We start from the raw sequence: 16,525 nt of genomic DNA on the forward strand, positions 1-16,525 counted from the left end.
AAATTTTTAAGTAATTGTTGTAAACACACCATCTTTTACATTCACCAGATCATGCCTTGTGAATTATATTTCTGTACAGTACTGGCATAATTCTTTTTCTTCCCTTTAAGGTTAAAATGCATATCAGATCGGTTACTGATTTTGAATGGTTAAAGCAGAGCAGATTTTATTTTAAGGAAGATCTTGATCAAACATTGGTATCTATTACTGATGTTGATTTTGTTTACCAAAATGAATTTCTGGGATGCACAGATCGTCTGGTAATAACACCTTTAACAGACAGGTGAGGAGCTGTGGATTTGCTAAATAATGTCTCAGCCTTAAAGAATGTTACTTCAGACTGGGGACCTGATGCTCTTCTGATTCCATTAAACTTTATGCATTCATATCCTCCATACTTGATAAAAGTATGGTGAGCCTGAGTAAAAAAATATAAAATGGAAATCATATGCATATGTAATCCCTCATATATTATATTTTATATTGTAATTATCTGAATTTAAATTCACAGGTGCTATATTACCTTAGCTCAGGCTCTGGGAATGAACATGGGAGGAGCTCCAGCAGGACCTGCTGGAACTGGTAAAACAGAAACCACAAAAGACATGGGAAAAGCTTTGGGGAAGTATGTAGTAGTATTTAACTGTTCTGATCAAATGGACTTCAGAGGACTGGGCCGAATTTTCAAAGGTAAGATGTCCTATTGGACATATTGAAAATGAATAACGAAATCAACATCGTAGTAGCAGTAGTAATTATCTATATCATGATAGCAAAGTCTAAACTGGTATATAGACTATTTAATTAATTAATTAATTAAGTAAGTAAGTAAGTAATTAACACATGTGTATACCACCCAAAATGCAAGTTTCTGAGTGGTTTACAACAAAACAATAAAAACAACAAATACAAAAGTTAAAACATTACAACTATTAAAATTTAAAATGTTAAAACGATTAAAAACACAAAACAAGATCTAATTAAAAGCCTGGGTGAACAAATGCGTCTTAACTGCCTTTTTTAAGTTGTAAGAGATGGGGAGGCTCTTATTTCAGCAGGAAGTGTGTTCCAAAGCCTCGGGACTCCAATTGAGAAGGCCTGTCCCTGAGTTGCCACCAGACGAGCCAGTGTCAACTGCAGGCGAACCTCTCCAGATGATCTCAGTGGGCAGTGTGGTTCATAGTGAAGAAGGCATTCTCTTAAATACGCAGGACCCAAGCCGTTTAGGGCTTTATAGGTTATAACCAAGACCTTGTATTTTGCCCATGTAGATCTCTTAAGATAGGAGTGATATGGTCTCTCCGAGATGACCCAGAGACCAACCTGGCTGCCGCATTCTGCAGCAACTGCAGTTTCCAAACTATGTACAAAGGCAGCCCCACATTGAGCCCACTGCAGTAATCAAGTCTGGAGGTGACTAACAGATGTTCTACTGTTCTGAGGTCATTTATCTCAAGAAATGGATGCAGCTGGTGTATCAGCAGAAGCTGATAAAAGGCACCTCTGGTCACTGCCCCGATAGGGAGAGGATTATGTCCAGAAGCACTCCCAGATGGCGTACCTATTCCTTCTGGGCAAGTGTGACCTCATCCAGAACAGGCAGATCAAAATCATTTCCAGAGTTCTGACACCACACAATTAGTACCTCCGTCTTATCTGGATTCAGCCTCAGCTTGTTACCTCTCATCCAGCCCATCACTGCCTCCAGGCAGGCATTTAGGGAGGTTATGCCTTCTCCTGATGATGTTGACACGGAGAAAAAGATTTGCGTACACCAGCCAGCATGGTGTATTGCTGCACTAGGACCAGGGAGATCTGAGTTCAAATCCCCATTCAGCCATGATACTTGCTGGGTGACTCTGGGCCAGTCACTTCTCTCTCAGCCTAACCTACTTCACAGGGTTGTTGTGAGGAGAAACTTAAGTATGTAGTACACTGCTCTGGGCTCCTTGGAGGAAGAGCGGGATATAAAATGTAAATAATAATAATAAATAATCCTTAAATTATTAGGGATGTACCAATGGCAAACCCCTCCTGTATTCTGCCAAAGAAAACCACATGGCTCTGTGGCTACCAGTAGTCGACACCGACTCGACGGCACAACTTTATTTATGTTATTATGGTTATAGTTACACTAACTGAAGTATCACATTAGAGCACAGAACATGTCAAGCTGCAGAAAAATGGTGATTTTTGCCAGTTAGCAAAATAACCCATAGGGAATAGGAAAAGGAACCGAGAGAAATGCAGCCTTCAGTCTCTATTCATTGCCTGGGCAGCTGTGATGTCACAGAAGTCTAGAAATCAATGAAATCACTTCTGCCAGTTAGGGATGTGCAAACTGGCTTGACATCGAACGTGTTCAACATTGAACGGGTTCGGTTTGATGGTTTGGGATTGGACCGAACCACCCCCAGTTCAGTCTGACCCCAGTCCGACCCCCCCAACTGTTCGGGGCGGGGGGGGGTTTTCGCACTATTCTTAAAAAAACAACAACTTAAAGGTGGCAGGAGGGTCCATGGAGGTCCCCCCTCCCCCCACTGGCCTCCGTTGTCACCCCCTCTGGCTGGTTCTTTGGCCCGTGTGGGCCTCCATAGTTCGGCACGACAGCCATTTTGGATGCTGCCGTGCATGTTGCAAATGGCCTCTGTGAGGCCCTGGATCATGCCAGGCCTCACAGAGGCCATTTGCACATGCACAGTGGCATCCAAAATGGCCACCACACCAAACTATGGGGACCCAAAACGGCTGAAGAACAGGCTGAACTGTCAGGAGGGGCTGACAATGGAGGATGGCCGGAGGAGGGGGAACCTCTGTGGACACCCCCCCGTCACCTCGAGGATCTTCCCCAAAGGGGAGAAGGTAAAAATATTTTTTTAATTGTTTTTTTAAATGTTCGCAAACCGCCCCCCCCCCGAACCAAACCAAACCAAACCATGGGGGTTTGAGGGGGTGCTGGACTGAACTGGTCCGGTCAGGTTTGAGTCTAGTCCGGACTCGAACTGGGCTAGCCAGTTCCATGCACATCCCTACTGCCGGTAGCTATGCTGCTGTGGTGTAATGGGATGCTCACAAATATTCTATCAGATAAAAATTACGCTGCCAGGACGTGTCAAAGAACTGAAGGGGATGTGTCATTGGTGGAAGAAGTTTCAGAGAAGTAAGGGGTCAGCACTATCACAGTGGTAACCAGCCCCCTAAATGTGTATGTGTGGATGTGACATGTGTAAGGGGAACAGGTTACCCAAAAGTATTAAAAAGAAAATTGTTTGAATGTTCATAGATTGTAGATGTAAAAGAATGATACTAGCTTGCATGCTCTATTCTCTTTGCCCTACAGTATTTATGTATGCATTTTGTATATCCTGAGCTATAACTAGTATAAAACTGCATCTAAATTAGCTGGTAATATTGTTGTAGTCCATTAATATACAGGTGTTAATTTGCTAATATTTGTTTTATTATATTTAGCCATACATGTTTAAAGTTATACACTAGTACTTCCCTTGTGCTATTACTGGTTTATTGGGGTTGAAATTATCCAATAATGCTAAATATTCCTCTCGTAATTAGCAGCTATTGGACAATTAATTTTGATATAAAGCTAGCAAAAATTATGCATATGTTCGTTTCTGCGCCCCCCACCCCACCATCAAGTTGGTTTGAAGGCTGTTGTTATCTCCCAGGTGGACTTTCTGTTTAATGGTACATATTGGACAGCAAATTAACAGTGCCATTTATAGTAGTAGTCGTAGTAGTCGTAGTAGTCGTATAATCTCGATCACTGACCAGCAAAGTGCCATTTGTCATATATCCCCACTTCCTCCTCATCTCCTTCCTTATATTGTGTGTTATATCTCAGCCACATAAAGATTATTAATGTGATAATCTTTAGTTAATTATCTAATGTGATAAGCCACATAAAGATTATCTAATATGTGAATGCTTATTTTGGAAGAAGACCCATTGAAGTTAGTGGAAATTACTTTTGAGTAAACAAACACAGAATTGGTTTGCCCATATTAGATATTCTCTCTTATCTGATGTGGATGCAATTAGAATAATAATTTTGATGGAAGACTGAGATGAGAAATGTAATCACAGTTTATAGCATTACATAAGATGCAGCTGAGTGCAGTGTGAGATTAAAATATGTTTGAAGAATATGATGCTGCACTTCACCAAATTTTAGTGTTATAAATAACTTACTGTTTATAAACTCACATAATTAGAAATGTAATGCTCTGGTTATTATAATTACTAAGGGATAGATCATTTTAAAAAGGGTCATAACTTGAGTGCTTGCACTTAGATAAGAGTAAGTACTGTATATTGCAGTACCATGCATATAGAAAGCAAAAGAAATTCTCTATCTGCAACATGTACAGTACATTTCAGACTGGATCAGAAACTGAAGGTTTCTGGCTTATGTGACTCAATGCATTGCTCCAGAGACTTATAGATTCACATCTCATACGTACATAAGTTTGCTTGGCTGCGTACAAAATGGAATCTTACCCTGTGCCTCGTGCCTCCATGTGCCATGGTGTGTACACAGTGGTTCTTTGGGAAGGTTGTTGGGCTGATTTAAATAATATGGCCCAAACATGGAGGTGGTTTTGAATGGCAGTGCTCCACACATGGGAATTACAACATTTGGGGAATGAAAACACACACACACACACACACACCATTGTTGAACTGCATAGTGAGGATGTGATAATCATATCATATGGTAACATGCTTCTTCTAAAGCTTTGAGCCTAGAGAGGATAGACTTGTAACATTGTTCACCTTGAAAATGTTGGGGTGATTCTACAGTGTGCCCTACAAGGCCTTTACATATGAATGATGTAGCTGCCCAGGGACTTTGTAATGCAGGTGTGATAGACTTTTGATCAGGGTTTGATTGTCTCTCCTTTTCACTCACATAGTATTCTATAGATGTAAATGTTTACTCTATGCTGGGCAAAAGCTGCTGTCCAAAACATTGTTCCTGAGCCACCTACTGCTTACTGCATTAAAAACATGCTGACAATAAGTAACGCCACCAGCGTACCAAGAGGTTGCTTGCCACTTTATTCTTACTATATTCAGAATCTGTTTCTGGATATGGTATTGACGTCAGCAACATGTCCAGAAACAGACTCTGAATATAGTTCTGGAAGTGATGTTTTCCCCAGATATTGTAGAACTGTGAAAAAATTATCAGCAGAAAGGATATAATCAGGAAACAAAATTCCCATTTTCTATTTTAGGTCTTGCGCAGTCTGGCTCCTGGGGATGCTTTGATGAATTTAACAGAATTGAATTACCGGTTTTGTCAGTTGCAGCTCAACAGATTTATATCATTTTGACAGCAAGGAAAGAAAGAAAAAGGCAGTTCATTTTTTCTGATGGAGATATTGTAGATTTAAACCCAGAGTTTGGAATTTTTCTGACAATGGTAAATTTATTGAGATAAGGGTATATATATATTTTTTAAAAAATTGATGACAGAAAATCAATCATGCAATTGTTATTAGGGGTGTGCAATTCAGGTTTTCGGTGATTCGGTTTGGGACCCTAACTGAATTACCCCTGATCTGTTCTGTGCCCGAATCTGGGCCACCCGAATTACCCCTGATTCGGTTCGGGTTCGGATTGAATCCGAATCCGAATCGATTCGGGAAGGGAAAATGGGTCCCAGGGGCAAAATAGTGGGGTGGGGTGGTAGTGCCTAATGGTTGGAGGCTACCACCCAAATTTCAGGGGAATTGGGCAAAGGGCTTATTTTTGGGGAATTTTTGAAATTTTCGTGTCTTTGGGGCAGTTTGGGGGCATAGAGTGGGATATGGGCAAAAAGAGTGGGGTGGGGTGGTAGTGCCTAATGGGTGGAGGCTACCACCCCAATTTCGGAGTGATGGGGCAGAGGAATGATTTTTGGGGAATTGTTGAAGTTTACACGTCTGTAAGGTTTTCCCCCATAGAGAAGCATTGAGGTGTCAGCAAATGGATAGCTTCACACGGGGGGCAAAGGGGTGGCCTAGAGCAGTGTGGGGTTGGTGGTAGTGCCAGGTAGGGTCAAGGAAGCTACCTGAATTTTTTCAAAGGATTTGGGCAGAGGGCTGATTTTTGGGGAATTGTTGAAGTTTACGCGTCTTTAAGGTTTTTCCCCATAGAGAAGCATTGAGGTGTCAGCAGCCCCATAAGTGCACTTGGGGAGTGCTGGGGTGGCCCAGAGCGAGTGGCAGTGTAGTGCACATAGGGTGCCAAGCACCCCCCAAGTGCACTTATGGGGCTGCTGACACCTCAATGCTTCTCTATGGGGAAAAACCTTAAAGACGCGTAAACTTCAGCAATTCCCCAAAAATCAGCCCTTTGCCCAATTCCCCTGAAATTTGGGTGGTAGCCTCCAAACATTAGGCACTACCACCCCACCAAACTATTTTGCCCCTGGGACCCAAATTCGGGCTGACATCACTTCAGACCTTTTTGCATTCAAATCAATGGATGCAAAAAGGCGGGAAATTCAAAGAGATGTCATCCTGAATCACCCGAATTTTTCGGGCCCGAAATTCGGGTGATTCGGCTTGGCCCCGAAAAATATCGGGGGACATCGGGGGTGATTCGGTTTGGACCCGAATCACCCGAAATTGCTTGTTTCGGGCACAGATCGTTCTGTGCCCAAAATTTTTTGCACATCCCTAATTGTTATACAGTGTATTTGAACATAAATTACATGTGTGGTTAATTACTTTGTCTAACAGCAATATATTTTAAAACATTAAATTTATAGTTACTGATATCTTACTACTATTAATTTACAATGTTTCCCCCCCAAACAAATTCTGAATATTTTCCTCCAATAAGTACCATTTCTTCCTGTCCTAAGAGCTATAAGTGTAGACAGGCTAACCAGATAGGCTAACCAAATATTAATTGTATGGTTCTCTAATATAATGACGATAAGCTTTTATTTTTTAAAGATCGGATGCAACATAATTTTTATCTTTTTTAAAAATATAAACATATACTTAGAATATTTATGAAGAAATATTGATTGCTGTCTAGCAAGAGTCAGTGGGCCAGTGCACACAGTTCAAGCTCTCTCCTTACCACAGCTGAATAAGGAGCTAGTCTTTGAAACATGTGAGACCTATGTCACCATCCTCTGTGCCCTCTCTGTGGCCCCCACGCCTGCTCATGGGCAGGCGATGGTAGCACCCACCTGCTTGCCAACTCTCCTTGCTGCTGTCACTGAGGAGGGCAGGTAGGTGTTCCCCATCACCCACCCACCCGCCTGCCATCCTCACTAGGGGTGTGCACGGATCGGTTCGGACGCCATTCTACTGGCCTCCGAACCGGTCTGGAGAAGGGGTGGTTTTGGTTCGGGAGGTTTAGGGTGGGGGGTTCCATTAAGGGCGGGGGGGGCTTTACTTACCCCTCCTGCCCTTTGCTGCTTTGGCGCCGTAAATATTGCAAGAAATCCGGGCGGCAGGATCTCTCGCCGCCCGCTTCTATTACTAATTATGGCTCTGCTCCTCCTCATTTTAAAAATCGGGGGGCGGCAGGGTGCTTCCCTGCCACCCCCTCGAAGCCCCCTGCTGCCGCTGAAGCCCACTTAAATCTCGCCCGGACCGGAGGAGAAACCGCGCTCGGGCGGGCGGCAGCGAGACGTCCGCCCGCCCGCTCCCTTCCTTGCCGAGTGCGAAGTGCAGGGAGCCTTCTGCGCACGCCCGGATTTCTTGCAATATTTACGGCGCCAAAGCAGCAAAGGGCGGGAGGGGTAAGTAAAGCCCCCCGCCCTTAATGGAACCCCCCACCCCAGCTCCGAACCGCAGCTCCGCGGTCCGGTGCACACCACTAATCCTCACTGCTACTACCACCACAAAGCAGCGGGTAGAGGAGGCAGTGAGAAGGGCAGGCGTGTTCTCCCCATCATCTGCCCAGCCTCCTGTCTGTTGCCTCTACAGTGTTTAACAAGAGCAGAGACTATGGCTAGGAGGGCACCCAGGCAGGGGGAGGTAATGTGGGAGGGGGGTACCCAGGCAGATTTCACTTGGATGGAGTGTGCATGTAACCAGCTGGTCTGGTTCGGTTCAAGTCTGAACTGGACCCAAACCAGACTGGGCCAGTTTGGTTGGGCACCCCATTAACACACACCCCCGTTTGTTTTGTCTGGGTGGTGGTGGTTATGAGGTTTTTTGTTGTTTTTTTAATTCAAGCATACCCACTCTGAGGGTGTTATATGATGTGGGGGTGAGTCTGCGGAGGTTCCCCGTCCCCCCGCCAGTCTCCCCTAGTAGTAAAAGTAATTCTTCAGCCCATTTTAGGGCCTTTTGGAGGCCACTGTGCCTGCGCAATGGGACTCTGCATGGCCTGGGTCATGCCAGGCCATGTAGAGGCTCATTGCGCAGGTGCGACAGCCTCCAAAATGGCCACTGTGCTGCGGGAAAAGGCCCCTGTTTGCACATCCCTACACCTGGGGCGCCCCTGAACGTTGGGCTAGCCCTGCCTCTGGTGTCATTCTAATGCGAAGAAAGACTTATTTTTAAAGTTGCCAGTGTTTTTAAATTGCTGTTGTGCTTTAGGTGTATTTAGCTGCTGTCCTCTTCTGTTGAATTTTATTATTTAATTGTTGTTATTTGGCATTTATATGATTGCTTTAGTTTGTATTCTCTAAACTTGTGAACCATCATGAGAAGACTTATGAGTTAAAGAGTGGGTTATAAATCTATTGAATAATACAAAATAAGTAGTTTATCAACAATAACAATGGCTGACATTCCATGCAAAAGAATGCAGGTGGCTGGAACACTGCCTGCACCCCTACACGCCAGTGGAACTCCATTGCCGGGCAGCCACACTCTTTCATAAAACTCCATGAATGCACTTGTGCGATGCAATACCCATTATTTCAAATGGGTTTTTTTCCATTGCATTCATTGAGCTGTACAACAGAGTGCTGCTGCCCTCCAGTGCAGCTCCAGTGGCAGTGTTTATATTAGGGATGTGTACAAACCTGTTCGGAGGCCCATTTACAGGCCTCTGAACAGGTTTGAACAGTGTCTGGTTTGAAGGTTTGAAGGAGGAGGTGTGTGAGTCTGCCTTTAAGGTCTGGAGAGGGTGTACTTACCCCCCCCCACTCCCCCCCGCCAGTGCTCGGTTTCCTCAAAGTCCATCGGGGCAGCAGCGTACCTCCCTGCCACCCCATTGCCCCCTTTACTGGATGTAACCAGAAGTACTCGTCGCTGCCTCCCCAATGGACTTTGAGGAAACTGAGCGCTGGTAGGGGGCGGAATCAGAGGGAGGGTTAAGTGCACCCCCCCTTTTAAGGCAGACACCCCTGCCTTCGAATGAGGCCCTCCCAGTTCCATACACATCCCTAGTTTATAACAATGGCCGACATTCCATGCAAAAGAATGCAGGTGGCTGGAACACTGCCTGCACCGCTACATGCCAGTGGAACTGCATTGCCGGGCAGCAACACTCTGTCATAAAACTCTGTGAATGCACTTGTGCAATACAACACCCATTATTTCCAATGGGTTTTTTTCAATTGCATTAATTGAGCTATACAACAGAGTGCTGCTGCCCTGCAGTGCAGCTCCAATGGCAGTGTTTATATTAGGGATGTGCACAAATCCCTAGAAAGCACAAAACTGAGCGTCGGTTGGGGGGGGGGAATCAGAGGGAGGGGTAAGTGGACCCCCTCTTTAAAGGCAGACACCCCTGCCTTCGAATGAGGCCCTCCCAGTTCCATACACATCCCTAGTTTATAAGTGTGCAGGGGTGCAGGTGGTGCTTCAGCTGCCCATGTTCCCTTGCAAAGTATGCCAGTTAATGCCAGCAATCAAGGACCTAAGGGCCAAACTACACATTGCATTAAAAGCATAGTTTGGCCCTTGTGTATTTGTTTTGGGTTTGGGTTGTTCTTTTTTTTTAAAAGAAACCACTCTGTGAAAACTGGCAGATTTGAATGAAGGCTGTCCTCATTGCATGGCACACAATTCCACAAAGCCAGTTAGAAACCACAATATTGATTTCATGAATTAAAAGAAGCAATAGATAGATACTAAAGCATGGGAATGACTCCAAATACTTGAAATAAAATTATTATTATATATTTATTTGTTTCTAGAATCCCGGCTATGCTGGACGTCAGGAACTGCCAGAAAATCTGAAAATTCAGTTTAGAACTGTTGCTATGATGGTTCCAGACAGACAGGTACTATTTAATGGCATGCTGTACTGGGCATAATTCCATAAACACAGACATTTACAAGCAACTTTGTTAGAGAGTTAATATCTCAATTAAAATACACTTTTAAATTTCTTTTTTATCACTCTAAATGTTAAAAACGTTTTTATTTCTAAACGTTTTAAAATATTTACAAAATTCTTAATGCTGTACTACTCTATTTCAGATAATCATGAGAGTGAAACTTGCAAGCTGTGGCTTTATTGAAAATGTCATACTGGCTCAGAAATTCTTTGTTCTTTATAAACTTTGTGAAGAGCAGCTTACTAAGCAGGTAAAACTATAGTGCTGTTCTGTCCTAGTAGTGATGGAGAAGATTGTCCATGGCTAGCACTAAAAGCATGTTTTTCTAGTAGCTCAGTTGAATGAGCAAGTCTGACCTAAAGACCTGAATATGGACTGAATCATATTGGGACGTACCAAGGTTGGAGTGGGCCCAGAGATGAGATTTTAAAATCGGCCCCTCACTGCCTTCCTCTCCTTCTCCTGGCCCCATGTCTCTGCTGCAGATGAACATTAAGGACACGTGTAATATAGTGTAGCAGATTAACAGAGGACAGGAGACTACCGTTACAAGGTGTAAACAACAGCAGAACCAAATAATACAACAGTATCAGCTATGTGAAATATAAGAGGGCAATTCATGCTTGCTACCACAAGACCAGCTCTCCTCCCCTTCTGCGGATTGCAAAGGAAGCTTCTGTTCCAAGCTTAACCATTTTTGTCAGGGCTGTAGCATGGTGGGATTTAAAAACAAACAAACAATATTTTTCATTTGTTCATTTAAAACAGACCTGCACAACATAAGGCCCGAGGACCAGATCTGGCCCTTGGACTTTTTGTTGTTGTTGTTGCCACAGGTAGGAATATCCTGCAGCAATAGCAGGAGCCATGAGGAGATCTTGGCCTGTCCTGCTGATAATTAGCAGTGACTTAATGCAGTTGGCTGCTTGAGACTAGACACCTCTTGCTCTGGGTTAGAGCCCACTGACATAATCTCTCATCCTTCTTTCCCCTTGCTTTCCCCCATGACTCCAATCCTTTGCCCCCTGACTTTCAATATCCTATATAATAAAACCCTAAGGTACCTGCATCCGTGTCTCTTGCAGGTGTTCTGCGCATGTGTGGCGCGTGCGCCGCTCCGCTGTTGAGGAGGCCGCTCGGATCCCCGGCGGCAGGGCTTAATAGCCCTCCGCCGCCGCTACAGCCCCCAAGAGCAGCCACTCGGATTGGGCCGCGTCTGTGGCACCGCCGGGAGCAGCCACTCCGGTGGTCGGGAGGCCACTCGCCGCCCTGGATCCCCGACGGCAGGGCTTAAGAGCCCTCTGCCGCCACTACAGCCCCCAGGAGCGGCCTCTCGATTATGCTGTGTCCGCGGCGCCGCTGAGGGAGGCCACACCCACGGCCTCTAACCAGGGGGCCGCCCTTGATTCTCGGCAGGGGGGCTTAAGAGCCCTCCACCGCCGCTACAGCCCCCAGCGCAGCCACTCCTATTAGGCCTGGCCACGTGCTCCTGACCAGCCTAGGAGCTGCTATGGACGTCCTCTCTCCAGCGAGTCAGAGAGAGGACTGAGCCGGCGCAGGCACGCAGCCGGCTCCCCTGTTCACAACTCTTCTAGCGCCCATTAATGTAACGGGCTTAACAGTCACTAGTTTTTAATAATAAATGTTAATATAGTAATTAATGTGTTGGAAATTGGCCCTGGACCCCACACATCAAGTCATGGGTGGATCAGGCCCACCAGAGCATTTGAGTTGACTTGATTTAAAACAAACAGTAATGTGAAGAATACATCACATTAAAAATATACAAACAAAATTCAGTGTTATTAATTTCAAAAATGGCATATAAAATATCCACATGCTTTTGAACTGAAACATTTCACATCATATCATCTTTAACTGCTCTGATTCCCCTCCCTGACCTCCTTGCTGATTCTTCTCCAAAAATCAGCCTCAATGAACACATTCATCCCCACCCCCTTAATCCCCTTAATTTAAATATTTTAAATTATATATTTGTGTTTTCTGTCTTTATTACCATATGCTAACCTCTTTTGTGTGATGGGACAACTAGTTCAGTACCTGCTTTCCATATTATCTTTTTGTTAATGCAGTGGGTATAGCATGACAGCCTGTATAATTAATCTTTTATTATTGTCACAGCCATACTATATGGTATTCCCCATGTGCATTATAGATCCACCATTTTGAAGGTTCAGATTGGTTCAAATAAAATCATTACACTTACACACACACACACACACACACACACACACACACTACACAAACCTGATGATGATCCTGGATAAAGGATTCAAAGGAGAGAACATTTATTTTTTCAATATAGTATATTTTCTTTTTTAGAAAGTACTGAATCCCTTTGATATATTTGTTAATTTGTTTTCTTGGGGCCAAACTATGTTTTATGACAAGCGTGTGGTTGACCCTTGCCTCCTAATAGCAACCACAGGTACACCTGATTTGGATTGGAAGCATAGAAGCTTTGAGGCTGTTCTCACATGCATCCTAACCCAGGCTAGTGATGCCCAGCCTGGGTTAGGCTGTGCATGAGAACCGTTGGGATTGGGCCTGATCCTGGAAGGCCAGCACTGCCTAGCCTAGCTTTGTAGCCTGGCAACTAGCTGGGCTACATGCTCCTGAGTGCTCCCTGAACCCGGGCTTCATGCTTGTGTGCAAGCCAGGCTGTTCCCAGCCGGGCTGCACACAGAGATGGGCACCTAGAGTGCCTATCTCTTGGGGGAATCTCCCAATGCATTACGTGTGACATACTGTCATGCCTTCGCTCGCGGATAGTGAAAAGGAGTGGGAGGGATGCAACCCTCCAGCAGGTGGAGAGGCATCTGATGGAAAGCAGTCTGATGTTGGGCCTCAGGAGAGAGTTGAGACGGTCCAGAGTGAAGGTTCAGTACAAGAAGGTCTGTCAGGATCAGAGGACCCTTGGGGTGAAAAGTCAGTACCTGAGCAGGGGGGCGAACAACCCTTAACTCCCCAAGAACGTAGGCAGGAGAAGCGGCGACAACAAATGCAGGCACTTTGGAGAAGCCAGCGCCTCCTTGGGAGGCAGCAAGAAAGACGCTGAATCTCTAGCAGCTGGCTGGGGGAGGAGAGGAATTAAGGCCAAGGACTATAAATCAGGTGGTGTGGGCAGCGAACAACTGCTGAAAACAACGCTTCCGGCTGGGCTTGCACTGTATCAGAGCATTTGCAACCTTGGATTCCTGGCTTCTTATGTGGACTCCTGAGACCCGTGCTTCCCCTGCTGTCAGCCTGAAACCTGAGCTGCTGGCTCCTGTGCCATAAATCTGAGGCCAGGCGTCGTCTGGCAGGCAAGCTCTTGACAGTTGGTTTCCAGCCCAAATTCAGTGTGAACAGGGGAGGATGGCAGAATTCCTGCAAAACCAGGTGGACCAACTCACTGCTGCAGTTGCAGCCTTACAAACACAGCTGATGACCCAGGGTCGGACCGTGAAGTGTAAGTGCCCAGTGGTGGTTCCTGATAAATTTGATGGAGCTCCAGACAAGTTCCATACCTTTCTGGCCCAATGTGAACTCTTTATGCTTCTAAGAGCGGAGGACTTCCTTGATGACAGGAGTAGAGTGGTGTTTGTGATCAGTCTCCTGATTGAACCGGCTCCCTTCCTGCTCCAGGGAGTGCCCATACTGGCAGGCTATGCCGTGTTTGTGGCGGAGTTTCAGGCCACGTACGAAGACCCCCTGAAGGCTGAGACCACCAACTGGCAGATTCACCTCTTGCACGAGGGGAAAGATTTGGTGGTTACTTATGCAAGTGCTATTCGTCTGCTGAGTCAAGACCTGGGTTGGAACGACGCAGCTCTGATGGACCAGTTCCAGGAGGGACCATCAGATAAAGTCCTGGATGAGCTGGCCATGGTGGAGCGGCCTCCTACTCTGAAGGCCCTGATAAAACTGTGTACACAGATTGATGGCCGGCTAGAAAGTCGTTGGCTCACCCGTCAGTCATCGGCAGCCAGGAGGGGGGTCTGGCCACTCCCTCATTACGCTCCTTAGGAGACCCAGGCTGAGACAGAAAGGACAGGGGAAGAACCCATGCAACTGGGAGGAGCGCGCCCTTGGCTTACGGTGGAGGAAAAGAACTGCTGCAGGCAAGCAGGGCTGTGCCTGTACTGTGGGCAGGATGGACGTTATGCCTGCAAAGCAATCCTGCCCTGAAACTTTGGGAAACGATTGGGCCTGGCCTTAGTGGGGATTCTAAGTCTGGGTTGTAGGGGTCAGGTAGAGACTCCTCTTAGATTCCACTCCTCCACCCTCTGGTTGCATGTCATGTTCTGCCACCCAGGAAGAGCGCCAGTGAGAGCAGTGGCCATGATTGACTCTGGGGCTTCCAGAAACTTCATGGATCTAGAGTTTGCCAATGCCCATTGGATACAGTGGGAGCGGTTGGACTCCCCTGTGGCAGTGGAGACACTTGATGGACGTCCCCTAGTAGCGGGACCCGTGACTGAGCAGACCGAGCCACTCCAGTTAGAGGTCCAGGGGCATGTGGAGATGATTAGGTTCTTGGGAACTACTATCTCACCCTACCCCTTGGGGTCTTGGGGGTGAACTTGCTCACCCTACATGACACTTGTATTGCGTGGTCTCAGGGGGAGGTGGTTTTTTCATCGGACTACTGTCGGGAACATTGCTGGCCAGTCTCCACCAAGGTGGGGGTGGAAGCCACGCCCACAGCCCTGACTGCGAAGTTATCTGAGAAGTATCAGGACTTTGCCAATGTTTTTGACAAGAAGGAAGCACATCAACTGCCTCCACATAGACTGTACAACTGTGTCATTGACTGCATACCTGGAGAAGCCCTGCTGGTGGGGAGAATCTACTCTCTTTCTGAAACAGAGTTGGCTGCTCTGCGGGACTTCCTTGAAAAGAATTTGAGGAGGGGTTTTATCCAGCCCTCCTCCTCGTCGGTCACTACGCCGGTACTGTTCTTCAAGAAAAAGTGCGAGGAAATGAGGCTGCCAATTACGGGCCCTCAATAAAATCACTAGCCGTAATCGGTACCCAATGTCCCTCATTCTGGAACTCTTGGAGAGACTTTGGGGTGCCACCATCTACACTAAATTGGATTTGAGGGGGGCATACAATTTGGTTCACATCCGAGAGGGGGATGAGTGGAAGACCACATTCCAGACCCAGTATGAGCATTATAAGTATCAGGTAATGCCGTTCGGCCTGTGTAATGCCCTAGTGGTGTTTCAACACTTGATGAATGATATTTTCAGAGATTATCTAGATCGGTTCATGATTGTTTGTCTGGATGATATCCTGATTTATTTCCTCACACCACAGGCCCACTGCAGCCATGTTCGGGCAGTGTTACAGAGGTTGTGAGAATATCAACTGTATGCCAAGCTAGAAAAGTGCGCATTCGATCTCCTGGTGGTGGATTTTTGGGGACATCGTATTTCATTCAAGGAGATTGAGATGGATCCGGGAAAGGTGGAAGCAGTGGTGTCCTGGAACCCCCCCTCCAAATGTGAAAGAAGTCCAGTGTTTCTTGGGGTTCGCAAACTATTATCTTAAGTTCATCACTGGCTTTGCTTATCTCGCAGCTCCCATGTTGGACTTACTCAAAAACAAAACATTGTTCCACTGGGGACCAGAGGCGCAACAGGACTTTAGCGAATTGAAACAACTTTTTGTATCAGAACCGATTCTGCAACACCAGGACCCCTGAACCCCCTTTGTTGTAGAAATGGATGCGTTCGGTGTGGCGATAGGTGCGGTTCTGCTGCAACTCAGCCAGGTCAAAGGAATGCTGTTGCCTTGCACCGATTTCTCCAAGAAATTGAATACCTCAAAGCGGAACTATACCATCTGGGATAAGGAATTATTGGCCATCAAGGCCGCTTTTGAGATGTGGAGGCACTTTTTGGAGGGGACACAGCACCCTATTGAGGTGAGAACAGACCACCAGAATCTGGAATATCTTCAAACTGCCTGCAAACTCAATCAGCAGCAGATCCGATGGTCCCAGTTCTTTGCCGGTTTTGATTTTAAGATTGCGTATATACCTAGTGCCCCAAACATACAGGTGGATGCCCTCTCCTGGAAACCAGAATATGCAGTAGAACCTGGCTCAGGATTTGTGTCTACCGTACTACAACCTGAAAATTTCGCTGCTACTTTCCAGTTCCATGCCACCAGTGAACAACTGCAGGACCAACAAGAGTGGACCCCTTTGCTCAAGTCCATCACCAAGAACTGGCTCTTGCCGTACCC

The 16,525-nt window shown here is 46.0% G+C and overlaps 1 protein-coding gene across 2 annotated transcripts in view; it reads left to right on the top strand.

Annotated features, from left to right (window-relative positions):
• Nucleotides 1–16,525, top strand: part of DNAH8 (dynein axonemal heavy chain 8) — a 390,116-nt gene that overhangs the window by 193,485 nt on the left and 180,106 nt on the right. For both annotated transcript variants that reach the window (XM_053305243.1, XM_053305251.1), the window contains 5 exons: nt 111–283; nt 512–690; nt 5,259–5,446; nt 10,124–10,210; nt 10,410–10,517. In XM_053305243.1, the coding sequence (XP_053161218.1) occupies nt 111–283; nt 512–690; nt 5,259–5,446; nt 10,124–10,210; nt 10,410–10,517 (735 nt within the window). The remainder of the gene's footprint in view (nt 1–110; nt 284–511; nt 691–5,258; nt 5,447–10,123; nt 10,211–10,409; nt 10,518–16,525) is intronic.

Source organism: Hemicordylus capensis, chromosome 1 (genome assembly GCF_027244095.1).
Source record: "Hemicordylus capensis ecotype Gifberg chromosome 1, rHemCap1.1.pri, whole genome shotgun sequence".
NCBI lineage: Eukaryota > Metazoa > Chordata > Lepidosauria > Squamata > Cordylidae > Hemicordylus > Hemicordylus capensis.